General features: G+C 43.0%; 1 protein-coding gene across 1 annotated transcript; it reads right to left on the bottom strand.

Moving 5' to 3' along the window:
* Positions 1-17,313: 17,313 nt before the first annotated feature.
* LOC148573388 (uncharacterized) lies at positions 17,314-18,632 on the bottom strand. Its single transcript, XM_088505754.1, has 2 exons — positions 18,309-18,632; positions 17,314-17,871 (listed from the first exon to the last, which is right to left on the bottom strand). The coding sequence occupies exons 1-2, from the start codon at positions 18,630-18,632 to the stop codon at positions 17,314-17,316; spliced, it is 882 nt and encodes a 293-aa protein (XP_088361880.1).
* Positions 18,633-18,866: the final 234 nt, after the last annotated feature.

The following is an 18,866-nucleotide window of genomic DNA, read 5'->3' as shown; positions in this document are numbered from 1 at the left end:
TTCTGAACTCTGGTTGTCAGGAGCTCTCCGTGCTCATTCTTCACTGCCGTGTCTCCAGACTTCTTTGGCACCACTTGTACTGGGCTTACCCATTCACTGTCTGAGATGGGATAGATGATGTCTGCCTTTAGTAGTCTGGTCACTTCCTTTTTGACAACCTTTAGGATAGTGGGGTTCAATCTTCTCTGGGGTTGACGGATAGGTCTTGCTCCCTCTTCTAAAAATATTCTGTGCTCACAGACTTGAGGGTTTATGCCTACTATATCTGCCAAACTCCACCCAATTGCCTTCTTGTGCCTCCTCAGCACACCAAGTAGCTATTCTTCCTGTTGAGAAGTGAGTTCCCTTGCAATGATAACCGGAAACTTCTGCCCGTCTTCAAGGTAAGCATATTTGAGGTGTGGGAGAAGGGGTTTTAATTCCAACTTCTGATCTTGTTCAGGCTCTGGGTTGTCTGGAGCTGGTAATAGTGGTAAGGCACTGTCATTGTCCTCTGAGAATGTCCCCACACTTGGACCTTGTCCTGTGAGCTTCTCTTCGAATTCTTCCTGGTGAAATTCAGCCACGGTTTCATCTATAATGTCACACTTGAGGATAGAGTGATCCTCTGGAGGATGCTTCATAACTCCATTTAGATTGAAGATCACTACTCGGCCATCTATTTCAAAAGAGTATGTTCCTGAAAAAGCATCTAATTTAAACTTTGAGGTCTTCAAGAATGGTCTTCCGAGTAGGATTGATGATGGCTTGTCTGAGTCATTTTGGGGCATTTCCAGGATATAAAAATCAGTGGGGAACGTGAGTCCCTTAATGCCCACTAAGACATCTTCAGCAACTCCAACCACTATAATAATGCTTTTATCTGCTAACACAAAATGAGCTACCGACCTTTTTAAGGGAGGGAGCCTCAAAATATCATATATAGACAAAGGCATTATACTCATACATGCTCCTAAATCACACATGCAATTAGAAATTATCACACCACCAATAGTACAATTAACTATACAAGGACCTGGGTCACTACACTTTTCAGGTAAACCTCCCATTAAAGCAGATATGGAACTTCCTAAAGGAATAGTTTCTAATTCATTAATTTTGTCTTTATGTATACATAAATCTTTTAGAAACTTTGCATACTTAGGCACCTGTTGAATGACATCAAAAAGGAGAACAGCTACCTCAATCTTTTTGAATATCTCTACCATTTTTGGATCAGGTTCCAGCTGCTTCCTGGGCTTCCTTGCAAATTGTGGAAAAGGAATAGGAGTGGTGTTTTCTGTAGTGTCTGCGCCTTTTGATGCTTCCTCCTGTGGTTGAACTTCTTCTTTTTCAGCTATGTCCTGTATGTCTTCCTCCTCTTCAACATCTTCTATTTCCACTACCTCTTCAGCTGAGGCGTGTTCTGGTGAGCTTGGCTCCTCCTGGTTCCTCTCCTGCAGTGTGGTTCCGGACCTCAGGGTGATGGCATTAATACCACTCTTGGGATTGGGTAATGGTTGAGAGGGAATTCCACTGGAGCTCAAAGGTTGGTTATTGGAGTTATTCATTGATCCTATATGGGAGACAAGAGCCTGCAAAGTAGCGGTCAGACCATTCAGAGTGGCATTAATGTTGTTTTCCATGGTCTGCTGTCTCCGATCAATAGATTGTAGTAAGTCATCATTGGCAGATGCAGAAGGATGGGTAATTTGAGAGGTTTGCTGTAGGATATTCTGTGGTCCTTGTGATTGCCTTAGGTGAGGTGCTCTGTAAGGCTGATTCTGATTCTGCTGCTGCTGCCTATTGTTGTTGTTATTCCACCTCTGATTTCCCTGATTATCTCTACCTCCTCTGTTGTTGTTGTCCCTCCAATTCTGGTTAGAATTGTCTTGCCATCCGTGGTTGTAATTTCCACCTTGATTGTACCCTTGGTTAGGGTGGTCATAGAAGTTATGTGTGGCTGTCACGGTGTTGTCTTCCTGCTGGAGCTACGAATATTCATCAGTATAGTGGCTATAATCAGCGCAGATTCTGCAAACTCTCTGTGGGACTAACTGTTGGTTTTGCTATGGTGGAGAAGGTTGAGCTTGTTGAACTTGTTGTTGATTCAATTGCATCTGCTTCAGCAAGTTGGTCATTTCACAGATACTATGAGTTAAAGCAGTAGTCTCTCTGCTAGAGGATACTTCTGCAACGGCTTTTGCACGGCCTTGTTTCTGCCTATGATTCCTAGTAGATTCAGCTAAGTCACTGATCAATTGCCATGCCTCATCAGTGGTCTTGTACTTTTTCATAGACCCATTGCTAGCACTTTCCAATGTGGTCTTATCTTGGGGCCTCATGCCCTGTGTGACATAACCGAGTAACACTATCTTGTCAATCATATGGTGGGGGCAAGCTTCCAGAAGATTATTGAAGCACTCCCAGTACTCATAAAGAGTTTCAGAGTCATCCTGAACAATCATGGAAATGTCTTTCCTCAGTTTATCAGTAACTTCAGCTGGAAAGAACTTTTCCAAGAATTCTCTTCTCAGTGTATCCCAGTTGGATACAATTGCTGCTGGTTGAGTGTAGTACCACTCTCTTGCCTTCCCCTCAAGAGAGAACGGGAAAGCTTTCAGCAAAATTGAAGTTTCATCTGCAACATCACGCCTGATAGTAGAACAGGCTGCTTGAAAATCTCTCAGGTGCTTGATAGGCTCTTGGCAGGTAAGCCATGAAACTTGGGCATCAAATTGAGTAATGCGGTCTTTATTTCAAAATCTGTAGCTACCGCTGGGTGATGCACTTGAAATGATTGCATTGTAAAATCAGGGGCTCCAGCTTCCTGGATAGTAACTCTCCTGGCTGCTGCCATGTTACCTGCACGTGAAACAACCAAATCAGTAGAACGGGGGCTGGTTTCTTTCTCAAGTGACGTTTCAGATCCGCCCTCAGAGAGGACTAACCGACGCCGAGCTTGCTTTATTCGTGAAATAGTTCTTTCAATCTCAGGATCGAATACTAGCAAGCTTGGATCAAGAAGCGAACGTGTCATCCAACGAAAGAAACAAGCATCTCATAGTAGCAAAATAAAATAAAATGCAAATAAATAAATTCTAATTAATAATTTTAGCACTCTATTGCAACTCCCTGGCAACGGCGCCAAAAATTGATGTGAGCGGAAATTGGCGAGTTAAGAATGATTATAAAATATGCGTTGCAAGTATAGTTCTCAACTAACCAGAAATCCACTTATCAATTTAGAAGGGTGTCACAGAAATAAAAATTAAAATACTGGGAGTATGGATCCCAGGTCGTCTCCCAACGAGTTGCAGAAAAGTGTGCTATTTTATTAATCAGATGTTTTCAAAAAAGTTTGAGTTGAATGGCAGGAAATTAAATTAGAGAATTTATATAAATTTAAATAAAAGCCTTGACTGGGAGTTGATTAGCTGGAAGCCCTATTCTTGTTGGAGTACTCTCAAGATTAATTGACAATTGAGGGTTATTATGTTTAGTTGTCCCGTACTAAGTAAGGAAAAGTCAAACAAGCTGGAATGCTGTTTCTATCCACAAGTTCCAATCCACTCTTGGGAGGATTGGTGTTAGTGACTAGAAAGCAATCCAACAATAAATCCAATTACAATCTTTCTCTTGAGCATCCCAACTCAAGGGTTCCTTTCAATCAACTTCCCATCAAGTTAGGGAACTACTCGCTCATTGTAAATGAAGAATTCATAACATAAGAAAGGGAATTAAAGAAAGACATGATAAATAATGATCAAAAGATTAATTAAAAATAAAATTAATTCTTGTATTGATAAATGCTAAAATAATCCAATGGTAAAATTAAGTAAATTAAGGAACATGGAAGAGTAAGAGATAAGTAAAGAGAACGAACTAGAATGTCGAAGTCTTGATGAGGCAATAACTATTCTCAATATCCCAATGCAAAAACAATGAAAATAACAAATCCTAAAAACTATGAATGTGTAGAAAGAAAACCTAGAGGAGGAGAAAAACTAGATCTAAAAACTAAAACTATGTAGAATGAATGTTGTTGTTTGTTTCTGCATGTTCTCTGGCTCTAGTCTGCTTTTCTGGGCCGAAAAATGGGTCAAAATAAGGCCCGAAATTGCCCCCGGCGATTCTGCAGATTATGCAGATCGCGCATGTCACGCGGTCGCGTCATCCATGCGGCCGCGTCACTCGTGCTATTCTATGCCACGTGGTCGCGTCATCCATGCGGCCGCGTCACTTCTCGCTGGTCATCTCCTCAATTCCTTGTGTTCCTTCCATTTTTGCAAGCTTCCTCTCCAATCTCCAACTCATTCATGCCCTATAAAGCCTGAAACACTTAACACACAGATTACGACATCGAATGGAATAAAGGAGAAATAAAATACATAATTAAAAGTCTCTAGAAAGCAAGTATGTGGAGATGTTGGTCACACTATAAGAGATTGTGCAATAACAGAAAACCCCAAGGCTGATGGTGCACGAAACTGATTCCGCACGTTTCGCACAGATAGACCGGCAAGTATACCGGGTCATCCAAGTAATACCTCAGGTGAGTGAGGGTTGATCTTACGGAGATTGTTGGTTTGACCAAGCAGTGGATATCTTGCGAATCTTAGTTAGGCGGATAAAAAATATAGTTGTCACGAGAAAACGCATAAAACAGATAAATAAATAAAATGTTACTAGATAGGTGTGGAATCTATGGTATGAGAACGGTTGAGGCTTCGGAAATGCTTCTTCCTTCTAGATCAACTTTTCTCACCATCTAGTCCAACTTCTGATTGATTCATTCCATGGCAGGCTGTATGTGATTAACGCCGGGTCAGTGGTCATTAATCTCTTCTGCTTCAGATCAAATGTCAGGTTAGCGGTCATCCAATCTGAATGGGGGTGAAGCTCTAGCAGTCCATTCCCTTGGTGATCTACTAAAAATGCCACAGATAAGGTCAGATCTTCCAGATCAGAGAACGATGCTGCCTAGATTCTAGCCTATACCACAAAGGCCCTAATCTCCCCGTACCTCGGCTAAACTGATGTCTCGAGAAGTCTCCAACGAAGCCGTGGATTAGCTGTCTAAGAAATGTATAATCAAGCTGGTGGTTCAATACTATCCCGTCAAGGACTTGCAAGAACCCATGTGGAATTCAGATGACGGTCAAGTTACACTCCCAATCCATTAGGATGAAGAACGAAGATACATCTTAGAATAGAATCAAACATAGGTTGAAATAGAATAGTGATATTATTAATTCATAAGAATCAGCAGAGCTCCTAACCTTAACCTTAGGAGGTTAGTGACTCATACTGTACAAGAAAATAGTGTTCGAAAATAAGATATGCTGAAGAGTGATCCTAAACATGGTTGATCTTCTCCTATATATACTAATCTGCTAACTAAGAATTACAGAAAATAAGATAACTAGCCTTGTAGTGCGAAAATCCACTTTTCGAGCCTACTTGGTAAGTGTTTGGGCTGAGCTTGGGGTGTCTCCAAGAGCTAGTACCCCTTAGGGACATTGAACACTGGCTTGGGACTCCTTTTTGGGTGTTGGACGCTAGCTACTCCCTTCTGGGCGTTGGACGCCAGGACTGGGGCTGGTGGCTGGCATTAAACGCCAGTTTTGGACCTTCATTTCCAGAGCAAACTATGAACTATTATATATTTCTGGAAAGCCCTGGATGTTAGCTTTCTATAGCCATTGAGAGCGCACCATTAGGACTTCTGTAGCTTTAGAAATACTCCTTCAAGTGCATAGAGCTCAGATCCTGACAGCATCTGCAGTCCTTTCTCTGTTTCTGAGTCAGACTTTTGCTCAAGCTCCTCAATTTCAGCCAGAAAATACCTGAAATTATCATAAAACACTCAAACTCAAAGTAGAATCTAAAAATATGAATTTTGCACTAAAACCTATGAAAATATAATAAAACCTAAACAAAACATCATGAAAACTATATGAAAATGATGCCAAAAAGCGTATAAAATATCCGCTCATCAAAACACCAAACTTAAACTGTTGCTTGTCCCCAAGCAACCAAAAACAAGTAGGATTAAAAAGAAGAGAATGATATAATAAATCTCAGAGTTTTCGATGAAACTCAGTTTCAATTAGATGAGCGGGACTAGTAGCTTTTTGCTTCTGAATAGTTTTGGTATCTCACTTTTCATTGAAGCTCAGAATGATTGGGATCTTTAGGAACTTAGAATCTAGATGATACTATTGATTCTCTTAGTTTAGCTCTTTTTTATTCTTGAACACATCTTCTTTAGAGTCTTAGTCGTGGCCCTAAGCGCTTTCTTTTCCAGTATTACCACCAGATACATAAACGCCACAGACACTTAATTGGGTGAACCCTTTCGGATTGTGATTCAACTTTGCTAGAATCCCCAACCAATGGTGTCCAGAGTGCTTAAGCACACTCTTTCCTTTGGATCACGACTTTAACTGCTCAGTCTCAAGCTTTTTACTTGACACCACACCACAAGCATATAGTTAGGGAAGCAGCTCATTTGAACTGTTTAGGCTAAGATCTTGTTTCTTTTAAGCCCTCCTAACCATTGATGCTCAAAGCCTTGGATCCTTGCTTTTGCCTTTTGGTTTAAAGAGCTATTGGCTTTTTCTTTTTCTACTTGCTTATCTATTTTCTATTTTTTTCGCATATATTTTTTTATTGCTTTTTGCTGCTTTTTATTGCTTCAAGAATCAATTTTTTTGGATTTTTCAAATCACCAATAACACTTCATTTTCATCATTATTCTTTTAAGAGCCAACGTTCTTTAACTCCAACATCAAATATGCACTATTCATTCATACATTCAGAAAACAAAAATAATGCCACCACATCAAATAATTGAACTATTCTTAATGTATAACTCAAAATTCATGCATCTTACTTTTCTTTTTCAATTAAAATTTTCTTTTAAGAAAGGTAAGAGATGCATGGAATATTTCATAGCTTTAAAACATAAAATAAAGATGATCATACACTAAAAATAGACAATAAAACAAAATACATGAAAAACAGAAAAAAATAACATAAGCAACATGGGATTAGGGGAACGAATCCACCTTAGTCATGGCGTTTACTACTCCTTCTGGAGGATCCAATAGAGTACTTGATTTCTTCTATGTCACGCCCCTGCCTTTGTTGTTCTTCCCTCATGGCTCTTTGATCTTCTCTCATGGCCCTTTGATCTTCTCTTATTTCATAGAGGATGGTGGAATGCTCTTGATGTCCCATCCTCAATTGATTCATGCTGGAGCTTAATTTTCCTAGAGAAGTATGCAATTGATCCCAATAGCCTTGGGGAGGAAAATGCATCCCTCAAGGCATCTCAGGGATTTCTTGTTGAGGCAGCTCCACATGCTCTTGTATGTGTAGGCTCTCTTGTTTGCTCCATCCTTCTTTTAGTGATAAGCTTGTCCTCCTCAATTGGAATGTCTCCTTCTATGACAATCCCAGCTGAATTGCATAGATGACAGATAAGGCGGGAGAATGCCAACCTTACTAAGGTGGAAGACTTTTCAGCTTTCTTGTACAACTCTTGAGGTATTACCTCATGTACCTCCACGTCACTTCTAATCATGATGCAATGAATCATGATGGCTCTGTCAATGGTCACTTTTGACCGATTGCTAGTAGGGATGATAGAGCGTTGGATGAATTCCAACCATCCCCTAGCTACGGGCTTGAGGTCAAGCCTTCTTAGTTGGATTGGCTTGCCTTAAGCATCCCTCTTCCACTGAGCTCCTTCCACACAAATGTCTAAAAGGACTTGGTCCAGCCTTTGATCAAAATTGACTCTTCTAGTGTAAGGATGTAGGTCTCCTTGCATTATTGGAAAATAGAGCACCAACCTTACACTCTCTGGGCTAAAATCCAAAGGTCGCCCTCAGACCATGGTGCTCCAATTTTTAGGATATGGGTTCATACTAGTGTCATGGTTTTTAGTGACCCATGCATTAGCATAGAACTCTTGCACCATCAAGATTCTAACATTCAGAATAGGATTGGTTAGGACTTCCCAACCTATCCTCCGGATTTCTTGTCGGATCTCCAGGTACTCATTCTTTTTTAGCCTAAAGGGGACTTCAGGAATCACATTTTTCTTTGCCACTACTTCATAGAAGTGGTCTTGATGAGCTTTGGTGATGAATCTCTCCATCTCCCAAGGTTTGGAGGTGGAAGCAACAACTTTCTCTTTCCTCTTTTTAGAGGATTCTCCTACTTTGGGTGCCATAAGTGTGAATGGAAAGCAAAAAGCAAGGCTTTTCCAACACCAAACTTAAAAGTTTTGCTCGTCTTCGAGCAAAATATGAAGAAAAGAGTAGAAGAAGAAGAGAATATAGGAGACGGAGGGAGAGAGTACTAGCTCCTGGAATAGCGACATGAACTAAATGTCCTATCCAAGCCAAGAAACTGACTCCTAATAGTCCTGACCAATGATGATTAAGACGGGATTCGGCCTTTTTAAACCAAGAAACGCTTGGTTTCTATTTCGGTTGTAGGTGTAACCACCCCGCTATTAAGGATATGGCTGAAAGAAATAATAGAAAAAGAGCTCCAGTATAAAGATCCCCATTAGTACGTAAAATATGCCAAATTCCACCAAGTATACAAATCGAACCCAACCATACATGCCCCCCAATTATATCTTCCAAATCATCCACACTAACAATCCATCCCTTTCGGCCAAGTTAGGTAGGAAATTTTGAATTTGAAGTGGGTGAGGGTTGGTGGGAGTTATGATGGTTTTGGAAAGAGGTGTGGATGTGATTGGTTGAGGGTTTATGGGGGAGAGTGTATAGGGAAGAATGAAAGTAAGAGAGAGAAGAAGAAGGTGGGGTAAGTGGAGATTCTGTGGAACTCACTAGTCTTAAAAGGATAGGGAATTCGAGTTCTCTGCCCCCTTGTGGGCGTTGAATGCCCAGCTCTTGCTCTTGGCTGGTGTTCAACGCCAGCTATGTACTCCTCTTGGGGCGTTGAACGCCCATTGGGGTGCTCCTTCCTGGTGTTCAATGCCAGGTCTCTGCCTCTGTTGGGGCGTTGAATGCCCAGTCTCTGCCCCCTGCCTAGCGTTCAACACCAGCTTCATGCTTCCTAGCTGGCATTCAGCGCCAGCGATGCTGCTCCTCATGGGCGTTGAACGCCTACTCTGGCCTCTTTATCTGGCGTTCAACGCCAGCAAGGTACTCGTCCCAGAGTGTTCTGTTTAGAATTCTGACTGTTTCTGTTTCTGTTCTAACTACTGCACATGATCACAAACTTAAACAAATATGAAAATTAAACTAATATAACTGAAATAAACTTAATGAAAAACAGAAATAACATCAATTATGGTAAGGTTGCCTCCCAACAAGCGCTTCTTTAACGTCACTAGCTTGACGGTTAGCTCCTTACGGAGATGGATAGGGGCTCAGAATTTCGCCCCTTACAGTGAACTTCTTGTCTGTGCTCTCATGGATGAGTTTCACATGCTCTAAAGACATGATCTTGTTCATTGTGTGTGGAATGACTGGATTGTCAGTAGAGACAACTCTCATGCCATGTGAGAGGCCTTCAGTGGGGATCTTCTTATCCCTCCAGTCCTTAGGTACTTTCTTCTTAGTACCTTTATTCTCAGTGCTTGATGATTGCTTCCCAACACCAAACTTAGAATTGGTGTCTGAGGGCTCTGTATAACTTTGCACTGAGAGAAAAAGTTAGAACACTAAGTATTATACAACTGTTTCTCTTTTGTCAGAGAGAGAGTTGGGTTAGGCATCTTGAACAAGATGTGGTCCTCCCATAATTGTAGAATCAGCTCTCCCTTTGCTACGTCAATGATGGCATTGGCAGCGGCTAGGAAGGGTCTTCCAATGATGATGAATTCATCCTCTTCCTCCCCAGTATCCAAGATTATGAAATCTGCAGGGATGTAAAGGTTCTCAACCTTTACTAAGACATCCTTTACCAGACTATATGCCTTTTTCATTGACTTGTCTGTTATCTCTAGTGAGATTCTTGAAGCTTGTACCTCAAAGATTCCCAGCCTCTCCATTACAGAGAGTGGCATAAGGTTTATGCTTGACTCTAGGTCACACAAAGGCTTATCAAAGGTAATGGTGCCTATGGTGCAGGGAATCAGGAAGCGTTTAGGATCCGGCAGTTTCTGAGGTAGTTGCTGTTGAACCAAGGCATTGAGTTCCTTGGTGAGCACTAGGGGTTCTTCCTCTAATGGCTCTGTGCCAAACAACTTGGCATTCAGCTTTATGAGAAGTCCTGGTTACCGAGCAACTTGCTCTTCCCTAGTTTCCTCTTCCTCATCAAAGAAAGTGTACTCTTCAGATTCTACGATCTTCAACCAATCATTCAAAGGAACTTCAATGGGCTTGTCATGAACTTTGGGTTCTATCAATTCTTCAATAGGAAAGTTCTCAGTGGGCTTAGGGTCGCCAACGACTCCTATTGTGGCCTTCAACACCTGGACTTGTGTCTCTTTGGGCGTTGAACGCCCAGCTTGTATCCCTTTACTGGCATTCAACTCCAGTTGGTGTGCCTCTTTGGGCGTTGAACGCCTAGTAAGGACCTCCTTACTGGCGTTCAATGCCAGTGATGGTGCTTCTTTGGGCGTTGAACGCGTAGTAAGGACTTCCTTTCTGGCATTCAACACTAGAGTATCCCCTTCAGATTCGGCCTCAGCTTCTATAGAAATGGCCTTGCACTCTTCTCTTGGGTTCACTTCAGTGTTACTAGGAAGAGTATTAGGATGGGTCTCAGGGATTCTCTTGCTCAGTTGACTAACTTGTACCTCCAGATTTCTAATGGAGGACCTAGTTTCTGTTATGAAACTGTGAGTGGTCTTAGAGAGTTTAGAGACTATGGTTGCTAAGTCAAAAAGGCTCTGCTTAGAGGTCTCCATCTGTTACTGAGAAGATGGGAATGGTAGTCTGTTGTTGAACCTATTCTAGGTTCTTCCACCTTGATTATTCTTGAAGCCTTGCTGAGGCTTCTGTTGATCCTTCCATGAAAGGTTAGGATGATTTCTCCATGAGGAGTTTTAAGTGTTTTCATAGGGTTCTCCCATACAATTCACCTCTTCCATCATGGGTTGATCTGGATCATAGGCATCTCTACCATAGGAGGTGTCTTGAGTGCTGCTAGTTGCAGCTTACATTCAAGTCAAATGCTGAATGATCATATTGACCTGTTGGGTCAAGATCTTGTTCTAAGCCAATATAACATTCAGAGTGTCAACTTCCAGGACTCCTTTCTTCTGAGCTACCCCATTGTTCACAGGATTTCTCTCAGAAGTGTACATGAACTGGTTACTTACAACCATTTCAATGAGTTCCTGCGCCTCTTCAGGAATTTTCTTCAAGTGGAGTGATCCACCAGCAGAATGCTCCAAAGACATCTTGGACATCTCAGATAGACCATCATAAAAAATACCTAGGATAGTCCATTCTGAGAGCACGTTAGGAGGACATCTCCTGATCAATTGCTTGTATCTTTCCTAAGCTTCATAGAGGGATTCACCCCCTTTTTTTTCTGAAGGTTTGAACTTCCACCCTGAGCTTGCTCATCCTTTGAGGTGGAAAGAATTTGGCCAAGAAAGCATTGACCAACTTTTTCCAAGAGTCTAGGCTTTTCTTAGTGTTCCGGGGGTTACCTAAAACGGAGAGGTCGATCTCGAACGAGACCTTCTGGTACGGTCGAGACTACTATGCCCGATCTGTTGGAGAGGGAGGAGCTGTTGATCCTCGTTCACCGGAGGGGGGTGGTACCTGAAAGAGACTCCGATGCTTAAGTCAGTACAGACTTGAGGCAGGTTTTTTGTAGAATTATAGTATGAATTATACCTGGTGCTCCAGTGTATTTATAGTAGTACTTTAATGACCTTCCATTTGAGATAAGTTTATTATTTTATCTTTATCTTTTGTGGGTGAGGTCCTTATCTTTTTGGTCAGCCACCTTCTAGCGGGCGGTGACTCTTTGTTTTGGGCCTCTTTGGGCCTTTCTTGGGTCTTGTCGTGGTTCGTTCGAACTCTTTGTGAGAGTTTGCTACAACAGGTCGACCTTTGAAGAGGTCGTTCCTTTCTCTTCGCCCAACCCGGGCCTTACAGTTCGGCCCAGGGTATGAGCAGTGCCCCTGCTTGGCTTTGATCTTCTCATGAGGTCGTTCTTCTAAGCTTCGATCTCTTTGAGAAAGTCGTGTTCAAGCATCTGTTCGGTTGCGTTTGGTCTGCTCCTTCTTGCCTGAGTTTCGCGTCATTAAATGCTATTTTAAAATGTGAAGCATTTTTGCTTTTGCTCTTTTATTGCTGCGCTCATTTCTCAAGCGCGTTGTTTCCTCGGGAGTATGCAGGTGCTTTTAAAGCCTATTGATTAGGATTTTATCCCTTTGGCCGTTTCTTTTTCCCTCTTTATATTTTGTTTGAAATCATCGCTCTTTGCTTGCTCTTTGTCTTCATTTTCTTATACCTGAAAAAGAAGTTCTTTTCTTTGGCTCTTGCTCCTTTGGTTTTGCCCCAAGCTTCCTACTTTCTTTGAAGCGCTCGTCAGTGTGGATCGTTCGTGTCTCTACTGTGCATTCGTTGTGGTCACCACATTTTTTCATTGCATGTTGGTGCTTTTCCTTTCTTTTTTGTATCTTTTGTATTTTCTGGTTGGTTGATGGCTGTGATTTCCCTCTGTTTGAACTTCTGGTGGTATTGCATGTTTTTTGTTTCTCTGATGAAGTTGAAATCTTTATTTTTGCCGTTTGTTTGCGGGAATGTCGGCATTGGGGTTTTTTTAGCTTTCTTTCGCACTTCTTCTTTTTTGGTGAAGGGGCTAGGGTTTTGATTCCTCGTGTTCTTCCTTTTCTGTATCTGCTTTGTTGCCTCCAAAGGACATTCCTGGGTTTTGGTGATGACTTTCTTGTTTCTTGTGAACCCTGGGGCGCCCTTTCATTTGCTGTGTGCTTGCTTCGCTTGTATTGCTTATGTCCGAGTTGTTTTGGTGGTGACATTCCTTTTTATTTCTTTGTTGTAGGTGTAGTTTCTTATGTCTTCTCGTAAGAATATTGTCAAGATGTCTACAAAGGTTCCTGCTGGTATGGCTGACTAGTTAGATTCCATAGTCTTAATGTGTGTCACTGTGGCTGACCCGGAGTTTTGTGAGAAGCTTAGGAGATTTCATAGGATTTGTGAACGTAGGGAGGATGAGAAGAACTATGAACTAGTGTTGCCCGACCCCGAGGAGAAGGTTAGTTTCCCTCCCTTAAGTCGAGCAGAGCATCTTTTCTTTTATGCCTATGACTATTTCTTTACCCAACTAGGTATTACCATTCCTTTTACTACATTTGAGACCGAAATCCTATGGAACTGTAATGTGGCCCCTTGCAGTTTCACCCGAACTCTTGGGCTTTTATGAAGATCTTTCAGTTGTTGTATCAAGAACTGGGTGTCCGACCTTCCCTTTCTCTCTTCCTTTATTTGTTTGTGTTGACAAAGCTGGGAGCAGCCAAGAAGAAGGCTTCTTGGATCTCCTTTCAAGCTACTCAGCGGAAAAAGATTTTTTCTATATTTGATGATTCTTTTTGAGATTTTAAGAATTTTTATTTCAAAGTCTGGGCTGTTAAGGATGTTCACCCCTTTTTCTTGGACGAGAACAATGAACCGACCTTCCTCCTTTGGTGGCAGAAAGATACTGTAGTTCTTAAGTACCCGTGGGAGAGTCTAGATGAGATAGAGAGGGCTTTTGTGGGTGTTTTAGAGGAGCATTGGGGGAAGCCTCCTCATTTGGATACGAAAAGGTTTTTAGGAGAACCTGCTCTCCTCCGTTCCAAGCTAGGTAGTGCCCAACTTCTTTATAAGGCAGTCTTCTCTTGTTACTTTATTTTCTCATTACATGATTGTTTCTGTGGTTCCTTTCTTCTTTTTCAGAGATGGTTGCTCATTCTGATTCAATGAAGTTCTTGAGGAAGACCAAGAAAATGGTGGCCTCTCAAAACATTCAGAGCAAGACGTCGGGGGAGGGTTCTGGTCAGATTCCTCCGAAGAAACTGGAGTCCGACCCTCAAGGTCCGAGGAAGGTCATCCCGACCCCTCGAGTTCAGACGGTTCCTACTGAGCCTCCCTTGGCGACTTCTGGTGCTGCCTCCTCCCCTACTTTATCGGGTCCTCCTCCCAAGAAGCCGAGGACTGCCGGGACTTATGATTTAGATGCTAAAGACTTTGATGGTGTGGCTTTCGCTTCAGAACTTATTGCTCCTTATGACAAGTTCCTACTGATGACGTGTCAATCTTTTACCACCTCAACTTTATATCAAGAAATAGTATCCGGGTGGCTAATCTTAGTGTTGCCTTGTCTCAGGTTGTTAAAGAGTCTCCTGTCCGTGCCGCTAAGGCTTTTCTTGAAGATGCCAAGTCTGAATATGAGAGTGTGGAGGGTTTAAAGCGTGAGTGGAAGGCCAAGAGTGTTGGATTGGAGCTTATGGTGGAGAAGGAGAAAGCTAGGGCTACTGCTGCGGAGGCGGCCGCTAATCTGGCTGAAGATATGGCCAAAAAGGCTAAGGAGAGCTATTCTCGAACCTATGGCAAGCTGTTTGAGATCAAGGAAAGGCTTCAATCCGCTTATGATGACTATGCCGAGCTCCAGGGGCATATGGTAAATGGTATGACTACTTTATATGAGAATCTGAAGGCCCAGGTCCGAGTTATTGCTCCCGACGCCGACCTCAGTCTGTTTAGCATGGATAATATTGTGGAGGATGGCAAGATTGTGCCTTCCCCTGATGATGACGAGGCTCCTCCTTCTGTGTTGATAGTTAAGGCTTCTGCAGCCCCTTTTGCTGAGGTGGTCCCTCCTGAGCCCGAGCCCGACATGGAGATCTTGAATGGCCCGGATGGGGTTGTTGGAGCTACCCCGATCTCAGTTATCCCTCCTTCTCCTAAAGATGCTGCCACCGGGGTGAAGCTGGATCCTTTATAGTTCTCTTTTTCATATCTCTTTTTTATTATGTATTGATGTGGTCCGACCTATGGACCTTTTGAACTTTGGTTTTGTAACACTTTTGGGATGACTTTTCTGACATTTTTCCTAGTTGCTTCTTAGCAACTTTTGTTCTTAATCAAAACACTTTAAACTCTTGGGTTGCCATGGGGCAGCCCTTGAGCCTTAAATGTTTTAATTTTTGTGTTTCAGTTTGTCTTAGTGATGCACCGATTTAGCTTTTGGCGGGGTGCTTTTGTTTTGAGGTTGTTCTTTCAACCCTTGTATGGTCTTGTGTTTTTGGCGACGTTGTCCCTTCGTGGGCTCTTTATACCCTAGGATGTAGATGTTCGGGACTCCTTGGTTCGACACCTTTTTCAAGGTGGTGTTTGTTTTATGGACTTCTATGTTTGCCTTTTGGATCGCGCCTTGTTTTAGTTGTGCTAACAACCTTCTGTTTTGGCGACATCGTCCTTTATGGCTTGCTGTCCGGGCTTTTTAGTCAGTTTCCAACAAATTTTTAGGTAGCATTCTCATATAGAACCTTTTCTTTTTAGTTTGTTTGGATGACTTTTTAGCCTTGTTCGAGGTCGCGCTCTCGCCTTTTAAGTAACGTCCCTTTTTACGACTAGTACCTTTTGGCTAAGCTTTTTGACCTTGAGTTTGTTCAACTTTTTTGGCCTTCAAATGGTGTTGTTCCCTTTGTAGTGATCCTTTCATTGGTCCGACTTCTCTGTCGGGCCTTCTTATGTTATTTCTAGTAATCCCATTTTAGTCTGACCTCGTCAGGTCGCTTTATATGGGTTACTTTTTATAACTTCTCGCATTAACTTTTGACTTTGTCGCTTCACCTTGCCGACCTTTCTTTGGTCGGGTGATGAATTTTGTGCTTTGAGAGTAAATTAATGCATCTTGGTAGGAAACTTTTCAGGGAATCTTAAATTTTTATTCAGGTAGTAAAATGAAAAATATAAATAAGAGAATGTATATATTAGTGCTTACCCTACTAGTCGAGCAGCTTTTAGGTCTGGGCCTGGTGCCTCATTAAAAACCCTTTAGGGGAAAAAGAGTGCGCCTTGGCCGGAGACCCTTTTTCTGGCTATAGTACCTTCTTAGGTTGCAGGCATGCCATGACCTTGGGAGCTCCCGCCCTTGGAGGTTGGCCACCCTATAGTAACCTTTTCCTAGTACTTCTGTGATTCGGTATGGCCCTTTCCAGTTGGCTGCTAACTTTCCTTCTCTTGACCAACCTACTCCGATGTTGTTTCGGATTAGGATGAGGTCATCGGTGGTGAAGCTTTGCTGGATTACTCTCCGATTATACCTCAAAGCCATTTGACGCTTCAGTGCTTCCTCTCTAATCCGAACTCTTTCTCGGACCTCTAGAAGTAGGTCGAGCTCTTCCCTTTGTGCTTGGGAGTTGGTATCTTCATTGTAGAGGATCACCCTAGGAGATCTTTCTTCTATCTCTACGCGGATCATTGCCTCTATTTCGTAAGCAAGTCGGAAGGGTGATTCCCCGGTGGTGGAGTGTGGTGTTGTCCGGTATACCCATAGAACTTGCGGGAGCTCTTCAGCCCAAGCTCTTTTTGCATCCTGTAGTCTCCATTTTAACCCGGCCAATATGACTTTGTTGGGGGCTTCCGCCTGTCTATTGGCTTGTGGGTGTTCCATGGAGGTGAACTGGTGCTTGATTTTTAGATCAGCTACCAAGTTCCTGAAGCCCGTGTCGGTGAACTGAGTGCCATTATCCGTGGTGATGGAGCATGGGACCCCGAACCTTGTGATAATATTTCTGTATAGGAATTTCCAACTTCTTTGGGTGGTGGTGGCGGCCAATGGCTCTGCCTCAATCCACTTTGTGAAGTAGTCTATTCCTACAATGAGGAATATAACTTGCCCTGATCCCTGGGGGAATGGTCCGAGGAGGTCAAGCCCCCACTTTGCGAACGGCCAGGGTGGGGCAATATGAAAGTTGGCGTGCTTCTCGCATGGAGGGCATGTTTTAACAAACTCTGTTGCTTTCTTTTGCAAGGTCAGCCAATAAAAGCCAGCTCGGAGTACCTTTTCGGAAAGAGCTCGTGCCCCGAGGTGGTTGCCACATATGCCACCGTGGACTTCTTCTAGGACTTCCCTTGTAGTAGAGGTCAGGACGCATTTTAGGAGGGGTGTTAAGATCCCTCTCCTATATAGGACGTTGTGCACTATGGTGTAGTACGGTGCTTCTTGTACTAGCCTTTTTGCCTCCTTTTTATCTGCGGCGAGTGTTTCAGACTTGAGGTAGTTGATTATGGGAGTCATCCAACCTTGGTCCTGATCTGATATGTTTAGAACCTTCTCTTCTTCCGAAGTTGACGGGTTTTGTAGTGTTTCTTATATGAGACTTCTATTGTTGCCCTCTGATTTGGTGCTGGCTAGTTTCAAAAGTGTATCAGCTCGGGCGTTTTGTTCGTGAGGTATATGTCGGATCTCGTATCCCATGAATTTTTCGAGCTGTTCTCTGGTCTTGTCTATATATTTTTTCATGGTGGGATCCTTTGCCTGGTAGCTTCCTTCTATTTGCGAGGTGACTACTTGTGAATCACTGAAGATGGTAAGCTTTTGGGATCCGACTTCCCTAGCCAACTTCAAACCAGCCATTAGGGCTTCGTACTCGGCTTGATTATTTGAGGCGAGAAATTCGAACCTTAAGGAGAGTTCGAGTTGGGTTTCCTGGTCACTTTCTAGGATAACGCCCGCTCCACCTCCAGCTCTGTTTGATGAGCCATCAACGTAAAGGTGCCAATCAATGGGGATTCCTGGGGTGTCGGTGTACTCTGTGACGAAGTCAGCCAGGTATTGGGACTTGATGGTTGTCTGAGCTTCGTACTTAAGATCGAATTTGGACAACTCGGCCACCCATTGTAGGATTCTTCCAGCTAAGTCGGTTTTCTGCAGGATACCTTTAATGGATTGGTTGGTCCGTATTCTGATGGTGTGGGTTTGAAAGTATGGTCGAAGTCGTCGGGATGTAAGTATGAGGGCGTAAGCGAACTTTTCTATCTTTTGATAGTTTAGTTCCACCCCTTGCAAAGCTTTACTGATGAAGTAGACGGGTTGTTGTCCATTTTCGTCTTCTCTGACTAGGGCTGAGGCTATTGCCCGACTTCCCACGACGAGGTATAGGATCAGTTCTTCTCCTTGTCGAGGTCGGGTCAGAATAAGTGGTTGCCCTAGGAATGTTTTGAGTCTTGGAAGGCTTGTTCACATTCTGGGGTCCATTCAAACCTCTTTCCTTTTCTTAGAGTTGCATAGAAGGGGAGGGATCTTATGGCCGATCTGGCTAGAAACCTAGATAGGACCGCTAGCCTTCCGTTTAGCTGCTGTACCTCTTTGATGCAGTTCGGGCTTTTCATATTGAGTACGGCCTGGCATTTTTCTGGGTTTGCTTCAATTCCTCTCTGGGTGAGCATAAACCTTAGGAATTTGCCGGCCTCTACCGCGAAAGTGCACTTGGTGGGATTCAGTCTCATCCCGTGTTTTCTTATGGTGCTGAATACTTCAGCGAGGTCAAGTAACAGCATTTCTTCTTTTTGTGTCTTTACCAGCATGTCGTCTACGTAGACTTTCATCAGCTTCCCCATGTGGTTGGCAAAAACTTTGTTCATTAACCTCTGGTATGTAGCCTCCGCATTCTTGAGTCCGAATGGCATGACTACATAGCAGTAGTTTGCTTTTGGGGTCAGGAACGAGGTCTTCTCTTGATTGGGTTGATGCATCGGGATTTGGTTGTATCCCGAGTAGGCGTTCATGAAGGAAAGTTACTTATACCCTGACGAGGCGTCGACTAGGGTGTCGATGTTTGGGAGGGAGTACGGGTCTTTTGGGCAGGCTTTGTTGAGGTCGGTGTAGTCGACACACATCCGCCACTTTCCATTTGGCTTTTT

Source organism: Arachis ipaensis, chromosome B2 (genome assembly GCF_059453495.1).
Source record: "Arachis ipaensis isolate K30076 ecotype BB chromosome B2, ASM5945349v1, whole genome shotgun sequence".
NCBI classification, from domain to species: domain Eukaryota; kingdom Viridiplantae; phylum Streptophyta; class Magnoliopsida; order Fabales; family Fabaceae; genus Arachis; species Arachis ipaensis.
Note: the sequence above shows the minus strand (reverse complement) of the source record. Positions and strands in the feature narration are given on the sequence as shown.